At 36.4% G+C, this 15,870-nt stretch overlaps 1 protein-coding gene across 1 annotated transcript in view; it reads left to right on the forward strand.

Moving 5' to 3' along the window:
• AFG2A (AAA ATPase AFG2A) overlaps positions 1–15,870 on the forward strand; it is a 325,989-nt gene that overhangs the window by 92,187 nt on the left and 217,932 nt on the right. The window contains exon 14 of the mRNA XM_077770901.1: positions 14,729–14,855. Coding sequence (XP_077627027.1) covers positions 14,729–14,855 — 127 coding nt within the window. The remainder of the gene's footprint in view (positions 1–14,728; positions 14,856–15,870) is intronic.

The following is a 15,870-nucleotide window of genomic DNA, read 5'->3' on the forward strand; positions in this document are numbered from 1 at the left end:
TCTCATGGTTTGCCTCCCTCTTGAATGCTGTGAACAAACTGAGGGCCGATGGGGTTGGGGGGGAGGGGAGGGGGGAGATGGGCATGGAGGAGGGCACTTGTTGGGATGAGCACTGGGTGTTATATGGAAACCAACTTGACAATAAACTGTTTAAGTAAAAACATAAATCAAATGCAAAAAAATTAAAACAAAAATGAGATATCAAAAAAATCTCATAATCTCATAAAATTTTATAGCTAAAAAAATTTTTAGAAGTCATAGTATGACTTTTCTTCTTCAGAAGAACAGAAGCCCTGAAATTTTAATAGAAGAGGCACATAACTCCTTTGAGGCCTAGACAAGACTAGAACTCATGCCTTCTGATTCAGTGTTCTTTACACTGTACTGCTGCCTCTTCCACTGTCAGGATTTGAGACAGAAAAAGTGTGTTTGTATCATATATACACATGAGAATTTCTCATGATCTAAATATTTAAAGACTATTTTTTTGTGTTTGAGAAACTAACAATAACCGCTTATTATTTTATTACTTAATTTTTAAAATTTGTTATAAATTTTATATTTAATTTTATTAATGTATATTCATTTTTGAGAGACAGAACATGAGTGTCGGAGGGGCAGAGAGAAAGGGAGACACAGGATGCAAAGCAATCCTCATACTCTGAGCTGTCTGCACAGAGCCTAATGCAAGACTCGAACTCATGAATTACAAAATCATGACCTGAGCTGAAGTCAGACTCCCAATGGACTGAGCCACCCAGGTGCTCCTAAATACTTTTAACCACTGTTTTGTAAATCTGTGTTTCAAGCTGTTAAATTCAATGCCTATTTTATGGTATGCAGGTTTCCCTATTTTATACTTAATTGCCTCAGATACAACATAGTTTTCACATTTATAAACTCTTAATATTAAATAGAAGTGCTAGGGAAAAGAACACAAAAGAAAAAATGCAAAATGAAGCACACATATAGTTTCATAAATTATCTTTTGTTTTGGGTTTTGTCCAGGTACTGGTGGCTGAATAGATTAAAGGTATGACTTTATTTAGATGGTCTGTTGCAGCATTTTATTAGAAATTGGGTATTATTTTTGTTGTTGTAGGACACAGGTCTCTTATTTTAACTGTCTTATCTTTAAAGTGAAAGTTTGCTTGTGTTTTACAAGCACTATGAAAAGTATCATAGGCAATGTTTGTGTTCAGAGTACTATGTGTTTGATTAGCCTTCTTTAGGCCTTTTTTTTTTTTAAGTCTCTTCCAAGCATGAATACTGACTATGGGGGTGTGGGAGGTAGTTTTAAGAAATAAAGTCAGATGGCTACCATTCGGAACTATAGGACATTGTATACTAGAGAAAATTTAAAAATGTAAATTAGAGGGGCGCCTGCGTGGCTCTGTCAGTTGAACATCCAACTCCTGGTTTTGGCTCAGGTCATGATCTCATGGTTCATGGTATCATTCCCCATGTCCGACTCTGTACTGACAGAGCAGAGCCTGCTTGGGAATGTCTGTTTCACTCTCTCTCTGTCTTTCCCATGCTTACACCCTCTCTCTCTCTTCCTCTCTCAAAATAAATGAATAAACCTAAAAAAATGTAAATTGGATACATGAGATGCTGGTCTATAGTTTAAAAATCATATGAAGGGACAAACAATGGAACATTTGATTTATTGAAGGAGTTGAAAAGGAAGTGTATATATTATTTTTGTGAAAATTTTAGTATTGAGAAACAAAATCTGTTTCGTCATTACCATCATGGTAGTAAGATTGCTTTAAGGTAGAGGTTGGCACACTTTTCTGTAACAGCCTAGTTAGTAATTATTTTTGTCTTTTTATTCCATGATCTCTATTGAAACTATTCATACCTGCTGCTATAATGCAAAAGCAGTCATAGAGAATATGTCATCAAATAAGAAAACAGTTGGCTGGCCAGATTTAGCCTGTGGCTATAGTTTACTGACCCATTTTAAGATACTATAAATATCCCTTTAGTCCATGGCACTATATGACTTTTGAATAGAAATAATTTGGCGAAGGGGTTTGACTTCTGAAGGAAGGGAAAAGAGAATTAATGTTTTAGGAAAGTCTAGCTTCAGTATTTTCTACAGCTGAACATCTTTTTTCCATTGTTGTTGCCTGTCTCTAGCAGATAATAAAGTTTTATAAAATCATTTCATTATGTTAGTGATTATACATTTGTTTTTAAACTTTTTCTTGGAGTTGGTTTTGATTTCCTAGGATGTCAGTTTTATGGTTTTTGTTTCCTACTGCAGCTTTGAAAGTCAGCCAAGAATATTTCTCAGCCCGTAAAACATTTTCACTATGCTATTCTCTAGCTAGCTCTCAATGATCTGTGGAAATAAAGGGCAAAGGCAGTTTGGGTAATGGGAATCCAAAGAATTTCCTTCACCTAATCACCAACATTAAATATAGCCACCATTTCCTCCTATAACAAATAGCAAATTAGACAAGTAGGAGTTTCACTTCTTTCTGTCTAGAAGTGCCAGTTGGAGGTGTCAGTAATGTTTCTGAATATGAATAGTATTTATTAAAAATAATGAAGTAAGTTTACCTGGATGCTATATAATACCAACATAGGAAACATAATTTTAAAACTAGAAGGATCTGGATATGTATTTTCTAATTCACCTCCCTCATTCATACTTGTCAGTAATTACGAAATCCTCAAGGAAACAACAATGTCTTCTTATCTCGGGTGTCTAGTACAGTGCCTAGCAAAGAAGCACTCAGACGTTTATTTTTTGTTTTTTTGGTTTTTTTTGTTTTGTTTTTTTTTTACAAATAGTTTATTGTCAAATTAGTTTCCACATAACACCCAGTGCTCATCCCCACAAGTGTCCTCCTCCATGCCCATCCCCCCCCCCACATCCATCAGTCCTCAGTTTTTGTCAGCATTCAAGAGTCTCTCATGGTTTGCCTCTCTCCCTTTCCCCCACCATTTCCGCCCTTCTTCTCCCCCTTGTTCCTCCGTCAAGTTCCTCCTAATCCTCCTATACGTGCAAACATATGATATTTGTCCTTCTCTGCCTGACTTATTTCGCTCAGCATAACACCCTCAAGGTCCATCCAGGTTGCTACACATGGCCAGATTTCATTGTTTCTCATTGCCATGGAGTATTCCATGGTATAGATAAACCACATCTTCTTGATCCATTCATCTGTTGATGGACACTTAGGCTCTTTCCATGTTTTAGCTATTGTGGAGAGTGCTGCTATGAACATTGGGGTACATGTGCTCCTATGCCTCAGCATTTCTGTATCCCTTGGGTCAATTCCTAGCAGTGCTATTGCTGGGTCCTAGGGGAGTTCTATTGTTAGTTTCCTGAGGAACCTCCACACTGTTTTCCAGAGGGGCTGTACCAGTTTACATTCCCACCAACAGTGTAGGAGGGTGCCCGTTTCTCCACATCCTCGGAGACGTTTATTTTTTGAATAAGAGAATGAAGACTTAGAGAAACTAGAGATTAGGTTCACGTAGTTGGCTGTTAGCAGAGTCTGACTTCACTATGTTTTAGTGTCCTTTGTAAATGAATTTTCTTTCAAAATTAAGCACAGATACTATCTTTTGGATATTTGTTACCTGTCTTATGTTCATAGAAGCACTATCACCTTCATTATAAAGAGCCATTTGCAAGCTTTGGAATACATTCACCTGTCAGAGAGCTCTAAAAAAGAATTAACTGAAGTGCTAAATGATACTTTTTTTCAAAATATTTTAATAGGTTTTATACACACTAACTCTATAAGTGAGTCTGGACTCACAAAATTTGTCAGTTGTGCCAAAGATATACAAAGATACTCTTTATAATGTTCTGATACCAGCGTAATTAAATGATAACAAAGGCTAGCAACGATAATGAAGATCATACTTTTTAGGTCAGTGATAAGACATTTTGAAAAAGGTCGTTGCCTTCCTTGATATTGTAATTCATTTTGTAGAAAGGTTACCACGTTACCCTCTGCCCAGGCCATTCAGTCAGACTTATTTTATTATAATCCAGCTTATTTTAATCAAGTCTTTTCTCAAGCAAGCACCCAAGTCACTGGGTTCCAAATCCTGGATATATGCAGCTATATTTAGAGCATATAAATTAAGATCCTGAATCAGTATCCACCGCTCTCCCCCCTCCAAAAAGCAAAATTCATTTATTTATTTATTTTTGAATAGTTTGTTGTCAAGTTGGTTTCCATATAACACCCAGTGCTCATCCCCACAAGTGCCCTTCTCCATGCCTATCACCTCCCTTCTGCTCCCCCCAACCCATCTGCCCTCAGTTTGTTCTCAGCATTCAAGAGTCTCTCATGGTTTGCCTCCCTCCGTCATTTAGAAGACAAACAAAAGAGAGTAGGAAAAAAGATGAGCAGAACTTCATTTGTGTAGATCCAAGAAATCAAACAGGTAGAGATTTTCATGTCATTAGTCTCTTTCTTGACCTAAGCATTTCTGCATCTGAAAAAACAATCTTAAAAGTATATTAAATTTGTTTTAGAAGGTTTTTCATTCTCTTAAAAATCATTTTTAAAATTAAAAAATATATCTGAGAATTATAAAAATATTCTTATCTGGCAGTTTTAGCTATTCAAAGTAAATCATTCCTTGAGTATTCTGAGGAGCCAAAGTATTATCACATTTGCTGTTCTCACAGCTAATATACAGTTAATATTAAGTACCTATATACAGCAATTTCCTACTAACAAATCTTACAGAAACAGAGTATTGTTCAGTAGTTTATTAGACTTACTGGTTTGTGCAGGCCTAGTAGTTATGAAAGGCTTTGGAGGAATTGTTCTTATCTCAGTATTATGTTGGTGGGTTTTATGGCAAAATTTAAGGAAGTTTGATACCTTTCTATCATGTTGTAAGTCAGGCAAGGTAGGGAGCTAGCAATAGAAATCTGGATGTACTGACCTGAAAATCTATGCTTTGTGTCAGCATTTATATGCCAGACTCCCTCTTATTAGTCTATTTGTTAAGATAACTTAAAAGAGGTATAGATTTCTTTGTTAAGCCACCTATAACAGTGAAAATTCTAATAATGATAATGTTTGTAACTACTATCTATTATTATTTTCATTGTGCTGAGTATGGTGCTAGATCTTTTATCTATTTTATCTAATTTGAGGAAGGTATGAGCCTACCAGTTTTAACTGAGAAGAATTGAAGTTCAGAGAGGCTAAGTACTTTTTCCATAAGATTACACAGAAAAATGGTAAAGCTGGCATTTGAATCGATGCTTATCAAATATCAAAGCTCATTCCCACATTCAAAGCAACCTTCCCAATGAGTACTAGCCAGTGGATGTTTTACTGGAATGTTTTGTGGGTTTTTTTTAACATTTATTTATTTTTGAGAGCCAGAGCATGAGCAGAGAGGGGCAGAGAGAGAGGGAGACACAGAATCTAAAGTAGGATTCAGGCTCTGAGCTGTCATCACAGAGCCCAATGTGGGGCTCAAATTCATGAACCATGAGATCATGACCTGAGCCAAAGTTGGACACTCAACTGAGCCATCCAGGCACCCCTGGCATGGTTTTTAAAACTTCATATTGTATAATAATTCATTATGTCCTATAACTTTAACTGAATTCTTTTATCAGTTCTAATAGTTTTTTGGTGGAATCTTTCACATTGTCTATATATGGTATTATGTCATTTGCAAATAGTCAAAGTTTGACTTCTTCCTTGTCCATTTAGATTTCTTTATTTCTTTTTGTTGTGCGATTGCTGTGGCTAGAACTTCCAGTACTATGTTAAACAACAATGGTGAGAATGGACGTATGTCATAGTATGTTCCCTCAAAACCTGGTTTGCTGAGGGTTTTCATCATGAATGGTTGTATACTTGGTCACAGGCTTTTTCTGCATCTATTGAAATGATCATATGGTTCTTATCATTTCTTTTATTAATTTGTTGTTTCACATTGATTAGCAAATATTGAACCACCTTGCAACTCAGGAATTAATTGCACTTGATTGTAATGAATGATTTTTTAAGTGTATTGTTGAATTTGATTTGCTAGTATTTTATTGAGATCTTTTGCATCTGTTCATCATGGATATTGACCTGTAGTTCTCTTTTTTAATGGTGTCTCTACCTGATTTTGATATCAGGGTAATGCTATACACCAATAATGAGGCAGCAGCAGAGAGAGAAATTAAGGAATCAATCCCATTTACAATTGCACCCAAAACAATAAGATACCTAGGACTAAGCCTAATCAAAGAGGTAAAAGATTTATACTCTGAAAACTATACAATACTGATGAAAGAAATTGAAGATGTCACAAAGAAATGGAAAGACATTTCATGTTTATAGATTGGAAGAACAAATGTGAAAATGTCTATACTACTCAAAGCAACCTGAACATTTAATGCAATCCCTATCAAAATACTATCAGAATTTTTCACAGAACTAGATAGAACAAACAGTCCGAAAATTTGTATGGAACCACAAAACACCCTGACTAGCCAAAGCAACCTTGAAGAAGCCAAGCAAAGCTGGAAGCATCACAATTCTGGACTTCAAACTATATTACAAAGCTTAGTAATCAAAACAGGATGATAATGCACAAAAATAGACACCATAGATCAATAGAACAGAATAGAGAATCCAGAAATGAACCCACAACTATATGGACAATTAATCTTTGACAAAGCAAGAAAGTTGGATTGTGTTCATGACAGTAGTGTGGGGATGTCCAGGGTTGTGAAAAAATTCTCTTCCAAAAATTGCTTTTGGCAAAGTGTACACTGAACTGTGAGTTTAAGGATCACTTGTTTCTCTAACACTGTGTTTGAGTCAAAACTCTACAGATATAATGAGTATTGCCAAGGTTAGCTTGGAATTTTTACTGGGAAATTATGGCAGAATGGAAAAATACATACTTTTATGTCATTCTCTATGTTAACAGTTTATACAAAACTACAGTTATGCAGAACACATGCAGCTTGCAGAGCTCTAAGACAGCTGGAGAATATAACTCACTATATATTCCTCTGCTTGTAGGATATCCTGTTAATCTAAAATAGTTTATTTACTGCTAGGTTCATGGTAATATTGATCATAATCTGACAGCATAGTTTTAAGCTGGAAAATTCAAGGCATTATTGATTCTTGACATTCATTATATAGTATTTGCTTTTAGTTTTTGAATTTTGGTGCTTATTTCTCCTTAATTAGCATCTGTTTTTTCAATACCATTAAGTGTTTTCATTCAACTGTATAATAAAATTAGTCTCTCCCACCTCCCTCGCTGTGTGCTGGTTTAAAAGATGGCTGTTATAGATACTTCAGCTGTACTTCGGCATGATGGTGTATTTGGTTTACAAAATTCTCAAGTTATTTATGCTTTATAGTATTATGGAAAGACTGTAGACTCTGTAGTCAAGTAGATATGTATTCATATCCTGCCACTGCCATTTGCTAGCTGTGAAGTCTTGGGCAAATTACTCAACCATTCTGTGCCTCAGTTTTCTGTGCTGTTATTGGGATGAATAAATTAGCACATGGGATGCATGGCACAGAACAAATTATAAGTGTGTCATTTTTCTTAAAATACAATTTATTGTCAAGTTAGCTAACATAACTATACAGTGTGCTCTTGCCTTTGGGAGTAGACTCCCATGATTCATTGCTTACATACAACATCCAGTGCTCCACCCAACAAGTGCCCTCCTCAATGTCCATCGCCCATTTTCCCCTCTGCTTTGTCCCCCGCCCCCCACCATCAACCCTCAGGTTGTTCTCTATTTAAGAGTCTCTCATTGTTTGCCTCCCCCTCTATTTGAAACTCATTTTTCCCCTTCCCTTCCCCCATGGTCTTCTATTAAGTTTCTCAAATTCCACATATGAGTGAAAACATGATCTTTCTCTGACTGACTTATTTCACTTAGCATAATACCCACCATCTCCATCCACATTGTTGCAGATGGCAGGATTTCATTCTTTCTGACTGCCCAGTAGTATTCCATTGTATATATAAACCACATCTTCTTTATCCATTCATTGGTTGATGGACGTTTGGGCTCTTTCCATAATTTGGCTATTGTTGATAGTACTGGTATAAACATTGAGGTGCATGTGCCTCCTCAATTCAGTACCCCTGTATCTTTTTGATAAATTCCTAGTAATGCAATTGCTGGGTTATAGGGTAATTCTATTTTTAATTTTTTGAGGAACCTCTACACTGTTAGCAAGAGGGCTCCCCTTTCTCCACATCCTCGCCAACATCTGTTGTTTCCTGGGTTATTAATTTAAGCCACTCTGACTGGTGTGAAATGATATCTCACTGTGGTTTTGATTTGTATTTCCCTGATGATGAGCAATGTTGAGCATCTTTTCCTGTGTCTGTTTGCCATCTGGATGTGTTTTTAGGAAAGGTATCTATTCACGTTTTCTGCCCACTTTTTCACTGGATTATTTGTTTTTCTCGTTTTGAGTTTGGTAAGTTCTTTATAGATTTGGATACTAACCCTTTATCCGATATGTCATTGCAAATATCTTTTCCCATTCTGTCAGTTGCTTTTTAGTTTTGTTGATTGTTTCCTTTGCCGTGCAGAAGCTTTTTATCTTGATGAGGTGCCAATAGTTCGTTTTTGCTTTTATTTCTCTTGCCTTCAGAGACCTGTCAATTAAAAAGTTGCTGCACCTGAGGTAAAGAGGTTGTTGCCTATTTTCTCCTCCAGGGTTTTGATGGTTTCCTGTCTCACATTTAGGTCTTTCATCCCTTTTGAATTTATTTCTGTGTATGGTGTAAGAGAGTATAATTTCATTCTTCTGCATGTTGCTGTTCAGTTCTCCCAGCACCATTTGCTGAAGAAACACCTTTATTCCATTGGATATTCTTTTCTGCTTTGTCAAAGATTAGTTGTCCATACATTTGTGGGTCCAATTCTGGTTTCTTTATTCCATTGATTTGTGTGTCTGTTTTTGTGCTAATACCATACTGTCTTGATGATTATAGCTTTGTAATACAGCTTGAAGTCTGGAATTGTGATGCCTCCAGCTTGGTTTTCTTTTTTGACATTACTTTGACTATTTGAATTTTTTTGTGGTTCCATACACATTTTAGGGTTGTTTGTTCTAGCTCTGAGAAGAATGTTGTTGCTATTTTGATTGGGATTGCATTGATGAATAGATTGCTTTGGGTAATATTGATATTTTAATAATATTTGTTCTTCCAATCTTTGAACGTGGAATGTTTTTCAATTTCTTTGTGTCTTCTTTAGTTTCTTTCATAAGTTTTCAATAGTTTTCTGCATACAAATCTTTTACATCCTTGGTTAGGTTTATTCCTAGATATTTTATGGTTCTTAATGCAATTGTAAATGGGCTCAATTTCTTGATTTCTTTTTCTGTTGCTTCATCATTGGTAATTGAAATGCAAACAGTTTCCGTACATTGATTTTGTATCTTGTGACTTTGCTGAATTCATGTTTCAGTTCTAGCAGCTTTTTCGTGGAGTCTTTTAGGTTTTCCATTTAGAGTATCATGTCACCTGCAAAAAGTGGAAGTTTGATTTCTGTTTTGCCAGTGTGGGTGCCTTTTATTTCATTTTGTTGTCTGCTGAGGCTAGGACTGTCAGCACTATGTTAAACAACAGTGGTGAGAGTGGACATACTTGTCATGTTCCTGATCTCAGGGGAAAGCTTTCGGTTTTTCCTCATTGAGAATGATATTACCTGGGGCCTTTAATGTATGGCTTTTATGATGTTCAGGTTTGTTCATTCTATCCTGACTTTCTTGAGGGTTTTTGTTAAGAATGGATGCTGGATTTTGTCAAATGCTTTTTCCTTTTTAATATTTATAATTTTGGGGAGAGCACAAGTGGGGGAGGGGCAGAGAAACGGAGACAAGATCTGAGGTGTGCTCTGTAGTGACAAGCTGACGGCAGCAAGTCAGATGTGGGGCTTGAACTCACAAACCACGAGATCATGATCTAAGCTGAAGTCATATGCTCAACTGACTGAGCGCCCCTTTGTCAAATGCTTTTTCTGCATCCATTGACAGGATGATATGGTTCTTATCTTTTCTTCTATTAATGTGATGTATCACACTGATTGATTTGCAAATATTGAACCAGCCCTGCAGCCCAGGAATGAATCCTACTTGATCATGGTGAATAATTCTTTTAATGTACCATTGAATTCGATTTACTTGTATCTTATTGAGAATTTTCATGTCCACGTTCATCAGGGATATTGGCCTGTAATTCTTTTTAGTGTGGTCTCTGTCCAGTGTGGGAATCAAGGTAATGGTGGCTTCGTAGAATGAGTCCAGATGCTTTCCTTCTGTTTCTGTTTTTTTGAACGTTGCTTTAAATGTCTAGTAGAATTCCCCTGGGAAGCCACCTGGCCCAGGACTCTTATTTGTTGGGAGATTTTTGATAACCAATTCGATTTCTTTGCTGGTTATGGGTCTGTTCAAATTTTCTATTTCTTTCTGTTTGAATTTTGGTAGTGTGTAAGTGTCTAGGAATTTGTCCATTTCTTCTAGGTTGTCCAGTTTGTTGGCATATAATTTTTCATAGTATTCTCTAATAATTGTTTGTATTTCTGGGTGTTGGTTGTGAATTGTCCTCTTTCATTCATGATTTTATCTATTTGGGTTCTCTCTTCTTTTTGAGAAGTCTGGGTGGGGTATATCAATTTTGTTTATTCTTTCAAAAAATGAGCTATTATAGTCATTGATCTATTCTCCTGTTTTGTTTTCTTTGGGGTTTCTTTGCTGCTCTGCTTCTAGCTCCTTCATATGTGAGGTTAGGTTATGTATTTAGAATTATTCTTGTTTCTTGAGATAGGCCTGGATTGCAATGTATTTTCCTCTTAGGTCTGCCTTCTGTGTCCCAAAGAGTTTGAGCTGTCATGTTTTCATTTGCTTCCATATATTCTTTAATTGCTTCTTTAATTTCCTGGTTGACTCAATTATTCTTTAGTAGGATATTCTTTAACCTCCCTGTACTTAGTGGTTTTCCAAATTTTTTCTTGTGGTTGATTTCAAGCTTCATAGTGTTGTGATCTGAAAATATGCATGGCATGATCTCAATCTTTTTATACTTCTTGAGGGCTGTTTTGTGACCCTGTATGTATGTGATCTATTTTGGAGATTGTTTCATGTGCACTTGAGAAGAATGTGTATTTTGCTGCTTTTGGATGAAAGTCCTTGTGGTCTGATGTATCATTCAGATTTATTGTTTACTTATTGATTTTCTGCCTAGATGATGTGTCCATTGCTATAAGTGGATTATTAAAGTCCCCTACAATCACAGTATTATTATCTATACATTTGTTTATATTTGTGATTAATTGACTTATATATTTGGGTATTCCATGTTAGGGCCATAAACTTTTATAATTGTTAGGTCTTCTTGATGTATAGACCCCTTTATTATGATCATCTCTTGTTATAGTCTTTGTTTTAGTTTCTCTGATATAAGTATGGTTACTCTGGCTTTCTTTTGACATCCAGTAGTATGATAGATGGTTTTCCATCCCCTCACTTTCAATCTGTAGGTGTCTCGGCTCTAAAATATGTCTATTATAGACAGCATATAGATAGATCTTGTTTTATAATCCATTCTGATAACCTCTGTCTTTTGATTGGGGCACTTAGTCCATTTACCTTCAGAATGATTATTGAAAGATAGGGATTTAATGTCATTGTGTTATCAGTAGGTTTCATGCTTGTGATGATGTCTCTGGTCCTTTGTCATCTGCAGCATTCCACTCATGGAATCCCCTTAGGATTTCCTGCATGGCTGGTTTAGTGGTCATGAACTTTAAGCTTTTGTTTGTCTGGGGAAACCTTTATCTCTCTTTTATTCTGAATGACAGCTTTGCTAGATAAAGGATCCTTGGCTGCATATTTTTCCCATACACCACATTAAATATTTCCTGCCATTCCTTTCTGGCCTGCTAAGTTTCATTGGACAGGTCTACTACCTTTATGTGTCTACCCCTGTAGATTAAGACCCATTTTTCCCTATCTGCTTTCAAAATTCTCTTTTTATTTTTGTATTTTGCCAGTTTCACTATGAGATGTCATGGTGTTGACCTATGACATATCATAGTTGATTTTTTGTTGATTTTGAAGGGGGTTCTCTGTGCCTCTTGGACTTAGATGCCCATTTCCTTTCCCAGATTAGGGGAGTTCTTGGCTATAATTTGTTCAAATAAACCTTCTGCCTCATTTCTAGGTCTTCTTCTGGGCCTTGTATAATTTGGATATTGTTTCATTTTATGGAATCACTTAGCTCTCTAATTCTCTCCTCACGATCTAGTTGTTTCCTTTCCCTCTTTTTTTCAGCTTCATCATTTTCCATGATTTTTTCTTCTGTTATACCTATTCTCTCCTCTGCTTCTTCCACCCTCACTGTCTCTGCATCTAGTTTATTTTGCATCTCATTTATAGTATTTCTTAATTCATTGTGACTATTTCTCAGGTCTTTATCTCTACAGCAATAGATTCTCTGCTGTCTTCTATGCTTTCTCAAGCCCAGCTATTAGTCTTATGACTGTTACTCTATGTTCTTGATATAAGATATTGTTTATATCTGTTTCCAGCAAAACTCTGGCCATCATTTCTTCCTAGAATTTCTTTTGAGGAGAATTCTGTTTTCATCATTTTGGCTATGTTTCTGTTTTTTATGTGTTTTAAAAGCTTGTTATGTGTCCTGCACCTTTGAGTATTATTATATTAAAAAAGGATCATACACTGTCCAGTTTCTGGCACTTCAGGAACTGTTTTCGGAATGTGTTGCATGCACTCTGTTGTTGAAGTTTGGCTGCTCTATCTCACTGGTCAGTCGTCTGCAAGGCTCCTCCTTGCTTGTAGTGATGGAGTGTTTCAACTTCAACCAGGTGTGCTCTGATTTGTTCACTGAAGTAACACTGGAAAAAAGGAAAGGTAGTGGGAAGCCTGATCCCATACAAAGAGAAAAATCAAAGGTAGAAAAGAAGATGAAGCAGAGAATCAAATGAACTATAAAGTTTAATCCAGAGAGAGAGAAAAGAAAATGAAGAGAAGAGGAGGAGGAGGAGGAGGGGGGGAGGAGAAAAGGTGTAAAAAGAATCAGATAAAAATGCCTGATTAAGCAAACAAAACAGAAAAAAAAATTAAATAGAAAATAAGAATTGACCAAAAAACAAATCAGAATCTATGAGCCTGATTCCAAAAGAAGAGAGTAGAAAGAAAAAGAGAAGAACAAGCAGACACACCATCAAACAGACAGACAAAAACAAAAAAACAGTTGTCTCTTGGTGGCTGGCACCAGTGGCTGTGCTGGTCTGGAGGAGAGGCCGTTTGGTTGTCTCAATATCAGTTTTCCTACAGTGGTTAAGCAGTTGCCTGGCACGGAAGGGTGGGTTTGGTGTAAGCAGGTCTCGCCTCCATTGGGAGCTGCTGTGTTGCTCACTGAGTCCCCATATGTTAGTGTTGGAGAGAAAAATGGTGACATCCCAGTTTCTCCTCACTGAACGGGGTGTCTCAAATCATGCTGTTCATGAAGCCCTCACAAAATAGCATGGGCAGTCAGCCTGCTCTGCTCTACAGTCTCCCGCACTTCCTAAGTGCTTGGCTGGGATTCAAAACCCAATGTCTTAAGGGGCCTGGCACCCTGTGGACCCTGTTCTGGTGTAGTGCCCCTCAGTTCTGTGGATAAAAAGCTTTTGGCTGGCACCTGCAGGGTCTTTTGTCCTTTGAGAGGCAATAAACTCCCTTCCTACAGTACTTGAGGAAGGGGACTGTTCTCTTGCAGTGTGCCCCTGAAATCGCTACAGCACCTTGGGGCAGCTTCTTCCCCCACACTCACACAGAGGGCCGACTCAGGTTAGAAGAAAGTCATGGACTTTTGAGACCTCTGAGCTTCAGCTCTTAAGGCTGTTTGCAAAATAGTAACTAGCACTCTCTGTATTTCTGGTTCCCCAGTTCTCCATTCCGTGCTCCGGAGAGATTTTCCTCTTGTGCTAACTCAGTACCGCAATTTCACAGCCCCTTTGTCTTTTTCTCCCTTTTGTCCCTCCACAGAGCGTTTCCCTCCTTTCTCTGCCTATGCCATTTTTACCTTCCCTGATTCACATACATGCACCTGCATCCTGCCCAGCTGTCCCCCTCCACCTGTGGAGATCCTTCTGCCACTCTGCAGATTGATTCTCTGGTATTGCAAGTGATCTGACCTCAATACACCTGTGTTTTAGGGATGAGGGAAATCCCAGTCTCCCTACTTCTCTGCCATCTTAACTCCTTCCCCTGAAATATTAATATTTTGAAAATTCAGGGTATATTAGAAATAACCCATTTGTTATGGGTGTAAACTTTTTGTTTCACATAGGCTTTAAACTTCATTTGAGGAATGGGTTTTTATTTTAGTTTTTTTATTTCTAATTCCTATCACTATATTTTCCATTTAAAATGCAAATGTTGATTAACTTACATGATTTTCTGTATATTTGATGAACTGTTTTAAATAATTTTGTATCTTGCCTCCCAGATCTTATATATTTCAATATTGGAGAGAAAATGAATGTGGTTGTTGATGAAGGAAAAGAAATGATTTGAATATAGTTAGTTTTTTGAGATGGTAATTCAACAAGTAATGAATTCTGAAGCAAATGTTGTAAAATAGACATAATGTTATTTGTTATACAATTTGTTTTTATATAAAGTACTTGGGCATAGGCAAAGAGTTTTAAAACTATATTTTTAAAAATCAGTTCTTCAGGTGCCGGGAATGTAGCTGACCGTGTTCTGGCTCAGCTCTTAACAGAAATGGATGGTATTGAACAGTTAAAGGATGTGACCATTTTGGCAGCTACTAACCGCCCAGATAGGATAGACAAGGTAAGAAAGAAAACAGCGTGAGTGTTGTAAAAACAAAAACTGGGTCATTTAATGATGTTAGTTTTATCTTTTCTATCAAATTACTTTGTAATCAGTTTTTCATTTAGAGGATACTGAAAATCTTAAACTAAAGGAAATAAAGAGAACAGAGTAAAGCTTTTATGTATTTATTGCTTATGATTTGATATTAAATTATTTTGTAACCCCTTGAATTTTCCCTCCCTCATTGTTGCATCAAACTTTCAGAGAGAGAATTGAAGTTCTGAAATTCTTTTTTTTGTTTATGTCATCTGATTTATTAGTTTTAAGAAGTATTTAACATTTTCATTCATATTAAGGTAAATTTCTGGCTTTTTAGTATTAGTTAGACTCAAGTTGTTATCAACAACTTATTAGAATTCTTGGCCTACCAGTTGCTTTCAGAGTGATTAGAATAAAAATGACAATGGATCTTATCTCTCTAAGAAACTAGGCTACAGCATTAAACTAAATAAAATTAACTCTTTCAAGCCGTTGCTACTACTTATTCTTCCCTAGGTTGTAGTTTAATAAAGGGAATCTACTAAATTTTAAATGTCTAATTTATACTTAATGTATAATTTTTTGCAAGGATTTAAATTGAGTAAAAATTTCTCCCGTAGCATGAACCAATTTTTCTTTTCTGGTTGTTGACATTATTGCTTCATATATATGACCTATGAGCTCATCCCTCCCTCCCTGTGCACATAGACACAGACTTCCAGTTCTAAAATGGGAATTAGAAAAAAGTGATACTTTTGAAGTTATAAAAGGAGCTTTTATATGGAAAGCAAGCCTTGCTTTCATCCAGTTAGGTATTTTACTATGTAGTAAAGACTTGTTGATCAAATGCAGGTGAGAAAGCTTTGGGCCTTAATAAATTGTTCCCTTTCTGATGCAGTATTTTATAAGAAGATAGGTGAATTCTGAGCATTTTTGAGATCTGTGTCCATGCTCAAACATCTGACTATGAACTAAAAAAAAAAAAAAAAAAAAA

This window comes from Crocuta crocuta, unplaced genomic scaffold (genome assembly GCF_008692635.1).
Source record: "Crocuta crocuta isolate KB4526 unplaced genomic scaffold, BGI_CrCroc_1.0 scaffold331, whole genome shotgun sequence".
Taxonomy (NCBI): domain Eukaryota; kingdom Metazoa; phylum Chordata; class Mammalia; order Carnivora; family Hyaenidae; genus Crocuta; species Crocuta crocuta.